Source organism: Cynocephalus volans, chromosome 9 (assembly GCF_027409185.1).
Source record: "Cynocephalus volans isolate mCynVol1 chromosome 9, mCynVol1.pri, whole genome shotgun sequence".
In the NCBI taxonomy this organism is placed as follows: Eukaryota; Metazoa; Chordata; class Mammalia; order Dermoptera; family Cynocephalidae; genus Cynocephalus; species Cynocephalus volans.
In genome coordinates, this window is record NC_084468.1 from 7597741 (window position 1) to 7614464 (window position 16724).

Sequence of the window (16724 nt, forward strand, 5' to 3'; positions counted from 1 at the left end):
CAGTGGCCAAGGAAATTTGCATGCCCAAGTGTAGAGACAATGTGGCAGGGGATTTTACAAAGGCAGTATACCAGGAGGCGTGATTCATCAAGGCCATTAATATTACAATATACTTCAGCATCAGCAGGTGTCACATTGCCACAGTGGAAGGGATTAATACATGTATGTCATTCAAACAGGTATGGAAACAGATCAGAGTCATCATTCTGGAGACAAGGGAGGTCCTGTGGTGTAGTGATAGAAACACTAATATTGGGTGACCTTGTACCTGGAAGAATAAAGTTTACATTACCTAAAATGAACCCAATAATATTTATGTCACAGGTTATCTCCTGTAAAAGTATTTTTGCAAACTTGAAAAATAGAGAATTAGTAACGTTAGGCAAAAAGCCCAGGTCAGCACCACGGACAGCTCCAAGCTTACAGCAAAGCTGCTGTGAGCTGAGAATCCAGCACTGAACCCATGCTCCCTTAACCTGGAGGCACTGTGCCCCAGGGAAACAACTTGCTGGGTTTCTAAAAAAAAAAATTGATTTGCTTCATAAATTTCCATTTGCTTTGGGCTATTTTCCGTCATGACCTGCATGAATTAAGTTGAGGTTTAGTCATAGTAAGAGAAATCCCAAAGTAAGAGTAACTAAACAAGAGAGAAGTTTTTACTCTCACAAGCAGAGGCCAGAGGTAGGCAGATAAGGATGGTTATAGCAGTTCTGCTCCACGAAGTCCTGACCCAGGTTCCTTATAGCTCACTGTGCTGCACCCTTAGGGTGTGGCCTTCAACCCCATGGTCTACGGTGGGTGGCAAAGCTCCTGTCACTACATCTCCATTCTTTCATTCTTTCCTCCCTCCAATAAAGGCATTTTTTCCCTGATGCTTACTGTGCACTAGAAGGGACTAAAAGGTGTTTTGTGTGTGGGATTAAAAGTCAGCACTCTCGGGATTCTGAGGAGAGCAGAAAGAGTGAAGTTCTTCAAAAGGTCTGTGAGGAGAAGCAGCCAAGATAATCTAAGTGATGGCTGGTCTGGTTGGGACAGTGTTTGAATCATGTAAAATGAGTCCAATAAGATTTACTTCAAATGAAAAATAAATATAAAAACTTTCTAATATTTTCTTTTCACATGCCAGTGAAGCATCTTGTGCCTTGCCTAGTCTACCTGCTGTAGAGACACTGCTCTAGGCTATCTGTATTAGTTTCCTATTGCTGCTGTAACAAATGGCCACAAATTTAGGGGCTGAACAGAGAGTGGAACGGTGGTTGCCAGGGGTTGGGGGGAGGGGAGATGTCGATCAAAGGGTACAATATTTCATTTATGCAAGAGTAATAAGTTCTGGAGATCTAATGTACGGTATGGTGACTGTAGTTAAAAAGACTGCATTGTACTCATGTGCTTGAAATCTGCTAGGAGAGTAGATCTTAAATGTTCTCACCGTGCACAAAAAGAAAAGAAAATGATTAATATGTGAGGTTAATTAGCTTGATTGTGGTGATCATTTCACAGTTTCACAATACTTACATCAAAACATCAAGCTGTACACATTAAATATATACAATATTTATTTGTCAATTATACTTCAATAAAGATGAAAAGTTGGGAAATCTGGATGATTTTTGGACCTATTTTTATAATATCAAAATATTTTTATAAGTTTTCTGTGTGAAAGTATTTCAAAACAAAAAGTTAAAAAATACAAATTTAAAGAAGTTATACACACACTCTCTTTTAGTGGCTTAAAACAACATAAATTTATTATCTTTCAGTCCCGATGTTCAGAAAACCTAAATCAAGGTGTTGGCAGGGCTGTGAATTAGTTTTCTTTCCTTTCTCAGCTAGAGGTCACCTGCAATCCTTGGCTCAAGACCCCTTCCTCCACCTTCAAGGCCAGCCGTGTGGTATCTTCAAATATCTATCTATGTATCTATATATCTATGTCTTTATGTATCTATCTATATCTGTCTATCTATCTATCTATCTATCTATCTATCTATCTATCTATCTATCTATCTATCTATCTATCTACCTATCTATCTATCTATCATCTATCCATCCTTCTGGCATCACATCTCTTTCTCTGACTCTCACCCTCCTGCCTCCCTCTTATAAGAACCTTTGTGATTACATTGGGTTTGCCCAGATAACCCATGTTAATATCCCCAGCTCAAAATCCTTAACTTAATTACATCGACAAAGTCCCTTTTTCCATGTAAGGCAACATATTCACAGGTGCTGGGGCTTAGGCTCTGGACATCTTTGGGTGGCCATTATTCTACCTACCATAATACCCATTTAGTCATTTATTCATTCAGCCAATATATACTGTTCACCTACTAAGTGTCAGGCACTATGTTGGCTGGATGGAATGTACAGTCAAACAGAAAAGGCTTCTGCCCGCCTGGAGCAGTTCTTTTTTCTAGTTAAGCACTAGCCGATTCTGTTCAGAGTGGGTGAACATATGTAATAATATGAGAGGAATGTTTTGTATGTTTAACACACATGCACAAACACATTCACTCATTACATAATCACATCTGTACAAGTGTCCTTGTCACTGTAAATATTTAGGATAGAATGTGCACCCTGTGTCCTTTTTCTAAATGAGTGGACCTTCATTATAAGGAAAACACCCCTACATCTGTCTTATTAAACAGTAAAAAGAAGGAGGTTATTGTTCTACTAAATCCCTCTTCTTGATAGTCTCAGCTCCCTAATCTATCTGGGGGCCACAGGCAACACCAGTCAGTACTGTGAGAGAAGCAGCCAATCCTTGCTGGCAGAAGCCAAGACCAACCAACCACTGACTTTGCCTCTCCCTCCTTACTTGCTGGTGATTGGCTGGGCCACTGCATCACATTCTTGGATTGACCAATGAATACCTGGCTAGGCATTATTTTGAGTGACTGCCTTCCAGTGCTATGTATAAAGTTTCCCAAACTATAGAACCAGCACTATTTTGAGTGACTGCCTTCCAGTGCTATGTATAAAGTTTCCCAAACTGTAGAACCAGCTGAGGTTGAGGATTCTAGGTTCACTTGCAAGCTCATTGTCAGAAGCCCAGCATCTTGAATTCCATTTATGGTCTGCCCTCCAGAAATGGTTGCTGGATCATGAATGACTCTAGTTGTGTTGAGAAGGTGTCTTTTGCAAGACTTTCATCTCCAGCTGACACTATGTATGGAGCCAGTCATAATGTTCTTCCTCTCTTGTTTCTTCCTGGGTCTATTAGACAGGAACTTCTTTTCTTCTCTTTTTATTCACTCCTCCTCCAAGAGAGGAGGACTGATTTTCTGTCTCAACTTTTTGGATTGAGTAAAGTACGTGGGTTTAAAGCTGTGAGTACTGTCAAAGAAAAATGGCACTGGACAGAGATGGCAAGGAAAACTTAACACCAAACTATTGCCATAGGGGAGAGAGATTAAACTCAACTCTGATGACAACAGGGTCAGCTTGGGATGAAGGCATCAGTGGATGGAAAATTACTAAGAGGAATATTAGTAAGAGGTACAAAGGGTGGGGGGAGAAACTTGATTAGATATCAAAAGTGGGGAGAGTCTCACTAAACTGGATTAGCAGGATTCTTGCTAAAACTGGGGTTGGTAGGCTAAGGACAAAGTCCAGTTGAGAAGAGTGCTCAATGGAGCCTGACTAGAGTTGGTCAAGAAGGGAGTTCTTGTCACTATTTTCTCTCTGTCCTAGGATGGGCTTGCCACAGGATCTACACATTCTCTGTTCCTCCGTGCAGGAATGGCCTGGACCCTGTGACTAGATGTGTATGGAGTGGGGGTAGGTGAAAAGCCTACAGGTGTTGGTGGATACATTCAGCTCATGGGTTCAATATTAGAAAATATGCATAGGATGTTTTCTGTAGTATAGCCTCAGTCAGTAACAGAGATGATATTTTGATTGTCACTCCAGTGGCTGTTTCACCAGCCATATATGGGAGTTCCCACCACTCCACATACTTGCCAGCGTGTGGTATTGTGAGAATTTTTTATTTTAGCCATTCTGGTAGGTTTGATACGAGTATCTCATGGTTTCAATTTTCATTTCCTGAATGACTAATCATGAATCACCTTTCATAAATTTAAGATAAATGGGTTATCTGCCATTTGGATATATTTCTTAGTAAAGTGCCTGTTCATAGCTTTTTTCCAATTTTTGACTTTTTTTCTTATTGTTGAGTTTTGAAGATTCTTAATGTATTTTGGATACATGTTCTTTGGTGAATATGTGATTCGAAAATATTTTTTTCCAGCCTGTAGCTTGTCTTTTTATTCTTTTAACAGTACCTTTCATAGAACAAGGTTTTAAATTTTGATGAAATGCCATTTATCAAACTTTCTTTTATGGATTTTGTTTTGGTATTGTATCTAACTCTTTGCCTAAATTTAATAGGATTTTCTTCTATGGTATTTTCTACAAGTTTTACAATTTTATATATTAGATTTAGGTTTATGATCCATTTTGAATTCATTTTTAAGGAGTGAGATGTAGGTTGGGGTTTATTTTATTGCAACATTTATTCCAGCACCATTGTAGAAAAGATAATACCTTTTCACTTTTCTCCAGATTTAGTCAATCATTTTTGTGTGGGTCTATTTCTCTACTCTCTATTTTGTTTCACTGATCTATGTATCTATATTTTCACTTTTACCACAGTGTCCTGATTATTTTAGCATTATAGTAAATCTTAAACTCAGGTAGTATGAATCCTATAACTTTGTTCTGTATTTAAAAAATTGTTTTGGCTATACTATTTCCTTTGCTATTTCTTATACATTTTAGAATCAGCTTATTGATTTGTACAAAATTCAATCATTTTAAATTTGTTGAGGTTTGTTTTATGGCCCAGTATACATTTTAATTTGTTGAATGTTTCAAATGCACTTAAAAAGAATATATATTTTGCTATTGTTATTTGGACATTCTACAGATGTCAATTAGGCCAAACTGCTTGATACTGTTGTTTGGGTCTTCCATATCCTTGGTCTTTTCTTTTCTTCCTTGCTTCCTTTCTTCCTTTCCTTCTTTCCTTCCTTTTTTCTTTCTTCTTGTGGTTGACCAGTATGGGAATCTGAACCCTTGGTCTTGGTCTTATCAGCACTGCACTCTAACCAACTGAGCTAACTGGCCAGTTCTATCCTTGCTGTTTTCTATTGATTACTGAGAGAGGATCACTGAAATCTCCAAGTACAGGTGCAGATTTGTCTAGTTTTCCTTTCTGTTCTATTTGCTTTTTCTTCGTGAATTTTGAAACGTGCTTTGAAACATTTAGAACATTTTGAGACATTTAGAATTTTTATGTCTTTATGGCGAATTGACCATTTAAACTACATAATTTCTCTCTTTATCACTGGCAATTCTCCTTGTTCCAAAGTCTACTTTTTCTAATATTAATTTAGTTGGGCCAGCTTTCTTTTGACTTATAAACATAAATCATGTTTACCTTGACTGGTGTATCTTATCTTACTCTTTTACTTTTAACCTGTCAATATAATTATATTTAATGTGGGCTTCTTGTAAACAGCATATAGGTGGATCTGTTTTTAAAAAATGAAATGGATGAACAGTTCTTTCAGTATTTAAAAAATACCGAAATATTGTTCCAGTCTCTTCTGGCCTACGTGATTTCTGATGAGAAATCTACAATTATACAAATAATTTTTTCAGTATATGTAATGTGTTGATTTCTTTCTGTCTCCTTTTAAGATTTTCTTCTTTATATTTGCTTTTCATCAGTTTGGTTATGATGCATCTGGGAGTGTTTTTTTTTTTTTTTTTAATTTATCCTCTTTAGAGTTCACTGACCTTTGGGATCTGTAAATTTATCTCTTTCACCAAATTTGGAAAGTCCTCAATCACTATTTCTTAATTTTTTTTCTTCACCAATCTCTTTCTCCTCCCCTTCTGGGACTCCAATGACAAAAATGATAGATGTTTTGATATTGTTCCACATGTCCCTAAAGCTCTGTTCATTCTTTCACTCTTTTTTTTTTGTGTGTGTGTGTTGTTTGGATTGGGTAATTTATATTGATCTATCTGTAAGTTCATTGATTCTTTCCTTTGTCATCTCCATTCTGCTATTGATGCTGTGAAGCTTATTTTAACTTGTCATTGCATTTTTTAGTTCTAAAGTTTTTGTTTCTAGAAATAGTTTTGATTGCTGAAAACATATTTCTTCATTAATTTCAAGAATGTTTTTCCTTACTTCATGGAGCATGGTTACAATAGTTACTTCAAGGTAACTATTATATCTGGGTTATCCTGGGGTTGGCATCTGTTGATTGTATTTCCCTTGACAGTTAGTGAGATTTTGTTAGCTCTTCATATGTCAAATAACTTTGGATTGTATCTTGGACATTTTAAATATTATACATGAGGCTCTGTGTCCTACTAAAACCTCCTGGAAAAATTTTTTAAAGCAGGCAATCAACCCGGTTATGTTTAGATTGAAAGTCATCACCCATATTCTGTGGACTGTGATTCTAATTTCAGTTTAATTTTGAAAGTCTTTGCAGTGCTATTCGGGTTCACCTTGTACATACACTACCCAGGGGCCAATCTGGACCTGTGTGAGAGTCTGCACCATATTTTGTTTCTCAAAGCTTTTGACAGTGCTTCCAGCCATGTTTATGCGTGTGGATTCTAGGGATGAGCCCCGAATTTCATACACATATTTAGGGTATCCCTTTCTTTGGCTTTCTCTTCACTGTGATTTCCCCTACACTCTCCAGTTTCTAGTTTTCAATTTTCAGTTTCTAGTTTTCTCCTGGTATTTTAGCTAGGAATACAACATTTTAGCCTGCCCATTGTGTTACACATCTCAGAAGTGGATTTTCATCTTGGGCAAAGCATCAATAGAACAAAGAGAAGAAAAAATAAAAGGCATTATTTTGCACTATTTGGACCACAGAGGTCCATATTACCAGTTCCTCTCATCAGAAAGAAGGATTTTTCTTTAAAGACGACTTGGGCTTGCCTCAGGACAGGGCCAGAGGAGAAAAAATATAAATTAAGGGGATTCATCTTTCTCCCTCCACATTTTTCCCCACAAGGTCACCCCTTTCTGTTACTCTGGACAGAGACAGAAAGAGGATTTCTCTTGGAATGTTTTCTGTCCATGCCCATTGTTCAGTTCTGGAAACTGGTCTGTCCTGGAGTATGAGTCAGGAGATGGGGGGCAGGGGGCAGATGCAGAAAACTCACTGCCATATTAGCAGTTCTTAGAGTTTTTATTTCCCTCTTCAATTTGTCTGCTATAATTTATTTTCCAGAGTCCTCATATATTTGCACTACAGTTATGTCCAGGCTTTTTAGATATAATCAGTGAGAGAAATAAGGTGGAGTGTGCTTACTTCCTTAGTTAGAACCAGAAGCTGGAAGAGTTGCTTTTATTTTAGTGAACCTGAAAAGAGGAAATGTTAACCCCCATCTCTTGAAGATGAGGGAATAGGCACAATAGTAATACAAGGACCTAATCCCTAACACCCAGTCAGGAGTTAGAAAAAAAGGGCTATTAATTTGACTAGAGATTCTTTTAGGGTCCACGAGTAGATACAGGGTGCTGTAAATGGTTAGCACTGTTCAGCAAAGCATTAGAGCCTGTATAGCAAAGCTCATACAAATGTCTGTCTTTCTAACTCACCACTCCCCATTATCTTTCAGTATCTGAAAAATAACTTAATACATTAAGAATTCACTGCAGTGGATATTAGAGTATGAACAAAATGTTTTGGAATTGAGATGATGCATTTGATTTAATATAAAGTGGAAAAAAATAGAATAGACAAGGTGGTTGTAATTCTGTTTTATATATTCTGTGATTGCAACTGGATGAATAATAGGCAAGAAATGAACAGAGTTGTATAAAAACTAAAATGATAATGTTAGGGAGAAGGAAGCATGTAAGATTATGGGTGTCTTACTGTTTTATTTTTGAAAAATTCCCTTAATGTGGTCTTACTAGCTTTTCAAATGTAATAACATGTAAGTAATTCCTGGCCTATTGCCTGATAATAATATTGTTCCCCATTCTATTTTTGTCACTTATTTGGAAGGCTTTCCTGATTCTCGCCTTTCACTCCAACTCTTCCTGTTGCATGTTTCTATATCACTGTGTTCCACTCAACCCCCAGTACTGATAAAAGTTTACTGTCAATGCTTGGATTTTCCATCTTCTCTGGTAGACATGAGCTGTGCAGGCAAGGGAAGTGTATGTTCTTGTTTACTGATACGTCTTTAGTACCTAGCTAGTGCTTGATCCATGGTAGGTACCTAATAAATATTTATTCACTAAATACTCAAATCTCCAAATGAAAGAGAACACTCAAAAGCTAAGATTTTTATTTTATACTTTATTTGGCTCTTTTGGTCTCAGGCACTTTTGGTATTCACATATTACTTTCTCTCTATATTGACAAACACTGAATAAACTGCCCAGCCAAACCAAAGCTGGATGACAGTGCAATGAGTTAGCAGTCAACCAAAGGAGAGGCCCGGTTATAAAAGAAAATTCAGCAAGAAAGGAATCAGGACTCACGTTTTGGCTAAAGCTGCCTTTGCTTGACAATGATTAGAGAAGTCTTAAGGGATTGTGGCTGAAAAGTTTCCAGTGGCGTTGCTAGGACCAGAGCCTTTCCTCTCTGGCCCTACTCCTTATTCTATGACATACTAAATTCAAACACACTGGTGCTAACTTAAGTGCACTTTATTAACTTATGGGCACTTTCAATTTGTTTCATTCTGGAGGCAATATAGGGAATCACCCAAACCACAAGCCATGCATTACAATGAAAGGCTGCAAATTGCTCCAACCAAAAACAGCCCTAGCATGTAAGGATTGGAAGAGCCCTTAAACATATCTACTCCAAATGTCTTCCTTCAAAATTGACACTTAGATTTCCTTAACAACAGTCAAGATGAGTAATCACCCAGCCTTTGCTTGAGCACTTTGAGTGATGGTGAACTCACCATCATTTAAGGCAGCTCATTAATTTTCAGATAAATCTCTTCTAGACTTGGGAAACATGAGGTACATGTGCCAGCATGCTCACTCCTGCCTCTGGGGCAGACATTACCAATCAGTCATGATGTTCTTTCCCACCAAGCCTAGGTTAGCCTCAGGATCATTCTCAACATTGTTTTGCAATTTAACAGAGTTCATTTTGCAGTCCCTGCCCCAGTTACTGGAAAGTTATTTCTTGTATCTGCCTCTCGAAGTCTTCCACACACTGATCTTCTTTATGTTTTTTGGGAGCACACAGGAGTCTAATAGTCCAAGGCAAAGATAGCTTCAGACATGGAAATCTTGAGCCCCATGGGACATGCCTGGGAAAGGCAGAATCTGCAAGATGGGGGGATGGTATTAGGCTCTCCTAAGCCTGTGTTCCACAAGGCAGAGACAAAGTTTGGTAACAGTATTTATTAGGAGGTATGAAGAGTCTTTCCAATGAATTCTGAAAGTCTACATCCAGCTCCTAAGCTAAGGGTTATTGCAGCATCCAAGATCCAGGCTGAGGGCAGGTCAGGGCTACTTATGGTCAAGCTTGGACTAGAACCTCAGTCTGTGATTTCAGTCCATTTGGTCTTCTGTGAGACCAAATTGCTTTTCTTTGAGAAATCATTCAAACACAATTTCCCCAATTTCATTTTGAAATCATCGGTTAAGTCATGAAGAAGGCAGGCCATTGATCTATACAGAAGAATGTTGGGTCTACTGAATCACAGGGTGATTTTTTCCAGTTTCCAGTAGAGTCTGGGATATTCAGCTGTGAATAAAGTCAAAATGGTTGTGACATTAGGTAAGCACGGGTTTGTTTTTAAATACCCAGTCACGTAAGACTTGCACGGCTTCAATCAGTTTAAGCCTTCCAAAAATGGGGAAGTCTTTGGTTTCCTGAAATGGAAGGTCGTCCATCTAGACAATCCTGTTTTTGTCGTAACTGTCCAACGTGGAGGAGGAATCTGGCTCAGGCTTTCTTTTAATCTTGTCATCAGTCACAGCTGAGTCATTTTTCCCTTCCAGTGGGTATGCTTGGTCCCTTTTGGTAAATGCCTGGCTGATTTCTGCATAGGTTCTGTTTTTGGTCTCAGGCAGGATAAAATAAAAGTACATAGCACCTGTGATACAGATTGCGGCAAAGACCAGGAAACAGTAGGTGTCCAGACTTTTCTGTGGAAAGACAGAGACAAAAAAAAAAAAAAAAGTCAAATAGGCAGTCAGTTAACTAGCTGTAAGACCATTCTGAACAGATTTTTTTTTTATATAGCTCCTCATTCATGTATAAATTTTCCCGTGTGTGATGCTGGCTTTATGTGAGGCATTTTCACATGAAGCATGAATAAATCAGCTTCAAACCCTGGTAAAGATGAGGAAATGGCAGTCATTATTTTTTGTGCACTAGGCATTTAAAAATTAATCATTACAAAAGCAAAATGTAATACTTGCTGAATATTATCTTGTGTGTATTTACCGTTAACCACATTCTCTCCCCCCATTTACTACGCACGTGACACCAATGTGAAGTTGTAAGGAAAGAGAAACTCCCCAGTTCAAAAGAGAAATATGGAGCACAGACTAGGCCAAGATAGCAACATGTTTTTCTAATATGCAAAAGACCTAACTCACTAATAGATACTGTGATACAGCCTTGTACAAATGAGAGAGATTAGATGAAAGAGAAATGTTGAATGCAATCACTTGGTTGTATGTATTCCGATTTACAACATCTAATGCCTGGACTAGAATATCTCTGCCAACTGCACTAGACCTTGTGATATTAGCTTCTCAGTGACTCAGTCGTCTCTGTAGCTCTGGTGCCTTGCACAGTGCCCGACTTGTAGGAGGTACTCAATACATTCTTGCTGAACTAAAGATGTTCCGAGTTCCACCTGTCACAGCTGTAACTCTTTCACGCAACAAACAACTATTCATAGAAAGATAAGGTGACGCTGTCTTTGAATGATACTTCACGAGAAGCAATATCTGGGTTTTAGTCAATTCCATTCTATTTCTATTTTTTGATTTGATACACATTTATTTTTGGAGTATAGCAGGGTGCTTAAGAGCTTGATCACTGGACCACATCCCAGATCCACCATTTACTAAATCTGAAACTCTCTGTACCTCAGTTTACAGAGTTGTAAAGTGAGGATGATAATGGTACTTATAGGGTATGTAAGGGTTAAATGAGATATTCCCTTTAAAGTATGTAGAGCAGTGTCTGCATGCAGGGATGGTCCATACCTGGGGTGCTTCATCTGGGGGTGTGTGCCCTCTACTCATCCACAAAGATCCCATGAGCAATGTGGAGGATGATAGGGGCTCTGCAGATAATGGAGTGGGATTCAAATCTGACTCCATTACTTGCTTGTTGTTCCATTACTTAAGATGCACCATTTAAGACAGAACTTCAGTCCACTGAGGGTCAGTGTTCTCCCTTGCACCATGGTGATATCTACCCACATACTGTTTTGAAGATGAAATGAGGTATGTCCGACTTTTCATTCAACATCCCCACTTGCATGCTGAATGGGCGTCTGACTTACCGAGTCCAAAGTGGAGCCTCTGGACCTGCTCTTGTGCCAGTCTTCACCATCTCGGTTGACGTCACCTCCACCCTTCCGGTTGCTTAGGCCAACCAGAGCACTTAGAGGCAGGCTCAGCTCCTCCTCCTCTCTCCCACCCACATGTGGTCCATCAGAAAGTCATACTGGCTCCACACTGGAATCTATTCTGAATCTGAGCGCTTGTCACCTCTTCTGCTACTACCATTTTGGTGCAAGCCACCATCAAGTCTTGCTTGGATTATTGCAGTAGCTTCTCAACTGATTTCCCTGCTTCATACCTGGCCCTGGTAAGACTATGCTCAAGAGAGAAGCCAGAGTGATCTGTTATGCAAAGGACAGAACTTGTCACTGCTCTGCTCAAAGCCCATAGGACTTTCTAGGTCACTCTGAATAAAGCCAAAGTCCTTGCCACGGCCTCTGGGGCTGCCCTTACTTCTCTGACCTCACTCCCGTTCTCGCTTTCTCTGCTCCAGCCACACTGCCGTCGTCATTTTCCTCCAATTTCATGTCTCGAGATCTTTGCACCTGCTGTTCCCTCTTCCTGGAATGACTTCTTTTAGACACCTGCACATCCTGCTTTCTCACTCCCCTTCATTTTGGCTTAAGGGGCCTTTTCTCAGAGAGGTCTTTCTGACCCCCATTTCTAAAGGGCTCATCCCAGCTCTCTCCATTGCTCTTCAAAGCACTCACCACTGCTCAGTAAATAGTGTATAACTACCTGCTTATTAACTCTGTCCCCCACCAGGAGGTAAGCTACCTGAGGGCAGGACTTGTCAAGCTTCTTGTATCTCCAGAATCTGGAGAGAATCTGATACATAGTAGATGCTCAATAATTGTTTACTGAATGTGTGAGTAGTCTGAGGCTCAGAGACTCCTTGCCCTACCCCAGGCCACACGTGGAACCATCTGAACCTCTCTGCCACCTACAGAGCTGCCATCAGTTTGGCTTCCCTCCCCAAGAGGCCTGATGGGTGTCACTAGGATTATTCTCACGGTTTCACAGAATTCAGTCCAGAACCCAGGGCTGTTGCAGACATTCTGGGAAAGGACATTTGCCCCGCTCCCTCAGGAGTCTGGGAGGGTGAAGTCATGGAACAGCTAGGGTGAGAGGCTTCACCTCCTGGGCACAAGCTCTGCCTCTAGATAAAAAAGTCCTTCTGGGTTTCTGCTATGGCTTGATTGTAATCCCCCAAATGTAAGCATTCAAACTAATGTGATGGTATTAAGAGATGAGGCCTTTAGCAGTCGTGAGGGCAGAGTCCTCATGAATGGGATTAGTGACTTTATGAAAGGGTGGAGGGAACCAGCTAGGCGCTTTGTCCTCTGTCTTCTGCCATGTGAGGACGCAGCAAGAGGCGCCCTCTTGGAAGCAGAGAATGGTTCTCGACAGACACTGAATCTGCCGGCACCTTGATCTTACACTTCTCAGCCTCCAGAACTGTGAGAAAGTACATTTCTTTTCCTTATAACTTATCCAGTCTATGGGATTTTGTTACAGCAGCATGAAAACACTAAGACAGTCCCTTCTTCCCACAATTATGAGGGCATGGAACCTTCAACAGACGCATATTCGGCACCTCCCCTGCCTTGCACACAAAATGAGTAGCCACACTTCTAACTCCTGGGCCTGCAAACACCTGCTCCTTAATAAGGGGTATTGGTAGGAGGGCGTTGTGAGGCTTCAAGAGGGGGAAGAAGGAAGAAACAGCACAATGGGCACCTTCACTGCCCAGTTATGGGGCTGGATCTTTTGTGAGTGTTCCACCTGCGAGAAGCAGGTGGATTTGGTCCCTCCTTACAAAGTAGGAAATTGAGTGGAAGAGAGGTCCTTCTTGCTCTGGGTCACACCACTAGGAAGTGGCAGGACTGGGAGTGAAACTCAGACTCAGCTCTTCCCGTGAGCCGCAGCCCCCTCGGGCTGGGGTGAAGAGGGTCGAGGCTTGTGATGAGAGCCACAGCTGTTTGTCGACCACCTACTGTGCTGGGCACCACTGGCTGAGGAATGTCACAGCAACCCCATGGCGTTGTACTCTTCTACAGGCGAGGAAACCGAGGGGTGTGGTCATCAGCCCAGTTATTTTGGTCTGTGAGGCAAAGTTACGATTCAAATCCGGCAGTCTGACTCCAGAGCTTGTGTTTGCAACACAGTGCTCAATGCTTAGAAAATAAGGACACGTGAGAAGACAAGGGGAGACCCAGCCACAGGGTGAATGGGAAAAGAAACCCTCAGGCTACTCTCAGCCCAAAGAAAAGTCAGGGCCACGGCTGGAGGGGTGCTGACGGGATAATATAGATGCAGGAGAAAAATGGGCTTTGGGGCTGTCCTCAAGCCCTCCTGGCCTGGAGCTGGAATTCACCCGTTCCTGGAACTGAAGGACATTTATTCGTATCTGCTAGAAATAATTTCAAGCCAGAGATCATGCCACAACCTACTGTCACTGCAAGTATGTGACCAAATTTAATCTTGAAAAAGAAATGCACGTTTAAGCACCTCCTGTGTGCCAGCAGTATCACAAACATTGTGTCATTTGGTCCTCACTGCCCACACTGCAATACAGCTATTTTCATTTCCATTTACAAAAGATGAAATTGAGGATGATAGAGATTCTGAAGCATGTCCAAAGCCACAGAGGATGCATGGGAGAGTCGGACTGACACGAAGCTGGCCTGACTGGCAGCCCTGCTCTCCCCGTTGTTGACCCTGACTCCCTCACTGGTGCATGTGTGCTGGGGCAGGGGCCATGGCAGGTCCCTGGCTTTCTGCAGTGTCCCCCACCACACCAGTAAAGCACGTCTCCATAACCTCCTCTTACGGGTGAGACAGTGGAGGTGAGAAAGGTGTGGAACTTCCTGAGGTCACCAGATGGGTAAGGGCTGCACCTGGACTTGAACCCAGGTGGGCCTGATCTGGAGGCCTCTGCCTGTTCTGTGCCTGCCTCCCTTGTGAGATTTGGTCAGTGAAGTAGGTGGCACAAACCACCTGGGGCTGAGGATGTACGTGTCACATTTTTTCTGTCTTCTCTTTTACTTCAGAATGACTCAGCAACACACTTTGTGCCCAGCCTCAACCACACCTAAGTCATTGTTGGGGTAGAAGGTTGTGTCCAGAGCCCCCAGCAAGGTGATTTTAGACAGCACATCTTTCATGGGAAGGACCTTGCCTAGGAATCAGCAGAGCTGGATTCTAGATCTGACTGCACCAAATGTTCAGCCCACCCCATGACCCTGAGAAGTGCCCACTCATGTCTGGGCCTTAATTTCACCATGAATTAAACAGGCATAATCATATTTAAGGTTTTCTGTTAAAAAACACTTTTACATTCATAATGCTTAGCTCCTAAATAAAGTAATACATTTGGCTTCTCAAAAATTGAGAATGTCTTTTCATCAAAAGGCACCATACAGAGAGTACAAGAGCCACGAACGGGAAGGGGGTATTGCGATATATAATTAACAAAGAATTAAAAAAACACATACAACACAAACTCCTACGAGTCAACAAGAAAAAGACAGCCTAGTAGAAAAAAGAGCAGAATGTATGAACAAGCATTACATAGAAGAGGAAATACAAATGGCAAATAAGCTCATGGAAAGGTGCTCATTGCTCTTAGTAATTCAAGGTCAGACAACTTAAAACTGTAATGGTGTATCATTTCACATCTATTAGACTGGCAAAAATGTAAACAATCTGACAATGACAAAACCGAGTGTTGATGAGTCACATGACTTTTCACACTTGCTGAGGAGGCTGTAAATAGCTACGACTACTTGTAAAGTAACTTGGCATTACCAAGTAAAGGTGATGTGTCCTGTGACCCAGCAATTACACTGCTGAGTGTATGTATTCCAGAGCTGTGCTATTTAAACTTAAATCAATTGAAATTAAAAATCCATTTCCTCATTTGCAGTAGCCACAACTTAGGGGCTCACTAGTGACACAGGGCTCAGTGGCTTCCGTACTGCAGAGCACAGAGAGCCAATGGCACAGTCTGCCTTGCCCATTGCACAAGGATGTGCACACTAACACTGTTAGTGTCCCAGGAACTTGGGACAACTCAGATGCTCACGCAAGTGGGGATGCATAAATCAGCTGGGATACATTCCTACAAAGGAGTGTTGCAGAGAAATGAAAAGCAATGAACTGTAGCTACATGTGTCAACGTGATGACTCTCAACAGCCTGTGTTGAGTAAAAACACAGGGCACAGAAAAATATCTTCAGGATGATGCTCTTTATGTAAATATGAAAATCAGGAAAAACAAAACACTGGGTTTTGAAAAGATGCATTGATATGAGGATCATATCAGTGACCAAGCATCTCTTGGTTTTCTTTATGAAAACCAAGGATACAATCTCCTCCTAGACTGTACCCTCCATGAGTGTAGCAGGGCTCACGTCTGGTTTTGCTCATCATTGTGGCCTGGTGTCCAGCACAGTGTGGACAATTGTAGGTGCTCAGTGGATATTAATGGGAAAAACAAATCAACCTGTCTTTAAGTTTCCCTCTTGCTGTGAACTGAATTGTCCACCCCCCTGCAAATTTGTATGTCGAAGCCCTAACCCCAGTGTGACTATATTTGGAGATAGGGTTTTTAAAAGGTAATTAAGGTTAAAGGAAGTCATAAGGGTAAGGTCCAAATCCCATGGGATTGTTGGCCTTATAAGAAGAGGAAGAGAAAGATCTCTCTCTCTCTCCACAGGCATGCACCAATGAAAGTTCATGTGAGCACACAGAAAGAAGGTGGCCATCTGCAAGCCAGGAAGCGAGTCCTCACCAGAAACCAACACTGCTGGCACCTTGATCATGGACTTCCAACCTCCAGGACTGTGAGAAAATAAATTTCTGTTGTTTAAGCCACCCATTCTGTGGTATTTTGCTATGGTAGTCTTAGCAGACTAATACATCTGTAGCCCTGACATTCCATCATTTTCTGGCTATGAGTAATTACAAATCCTGGGCCTCTGCTTTGAAATAAATGACATGCAACTGAAACACGTAGAAATTCAAAAATATTAATTGCTAATGGGAATGGATAGGTCAAGGAAAAAGGATATTTTAAATAATTAGTCTTTGCAACAGACATGTAGATTAGATCACTCTTTCCTGCTGTGGACAAGAGCATGCCTTTGGCCTGTAGCTGGGAGCACTCCTACTGTCA

General features: G+C 40.9%; 1 protein-coding gene across 1 annotated transcript in view; it reads right to left on the reverse strand.

Moving 5' to 3' along the window:
- Positions 1-9913: 9913 nt before the first annotated feature.
- The window catches only part of SLC2A9 (solute carrier family 2 member 9), a 207109-nt gene continuing 200298 nt past the window's right edge, over positions 9914-16724 (reverse strand). The window contains exon 12 of the mRNA XM_063108514.1: positions 9914-10168. Coding sequence (XP_062964584.1) covers positions 9914-10168 — 255 coding nt within the window. The remainder of the gene's footprint in view (positions 10169-16724) is intronic.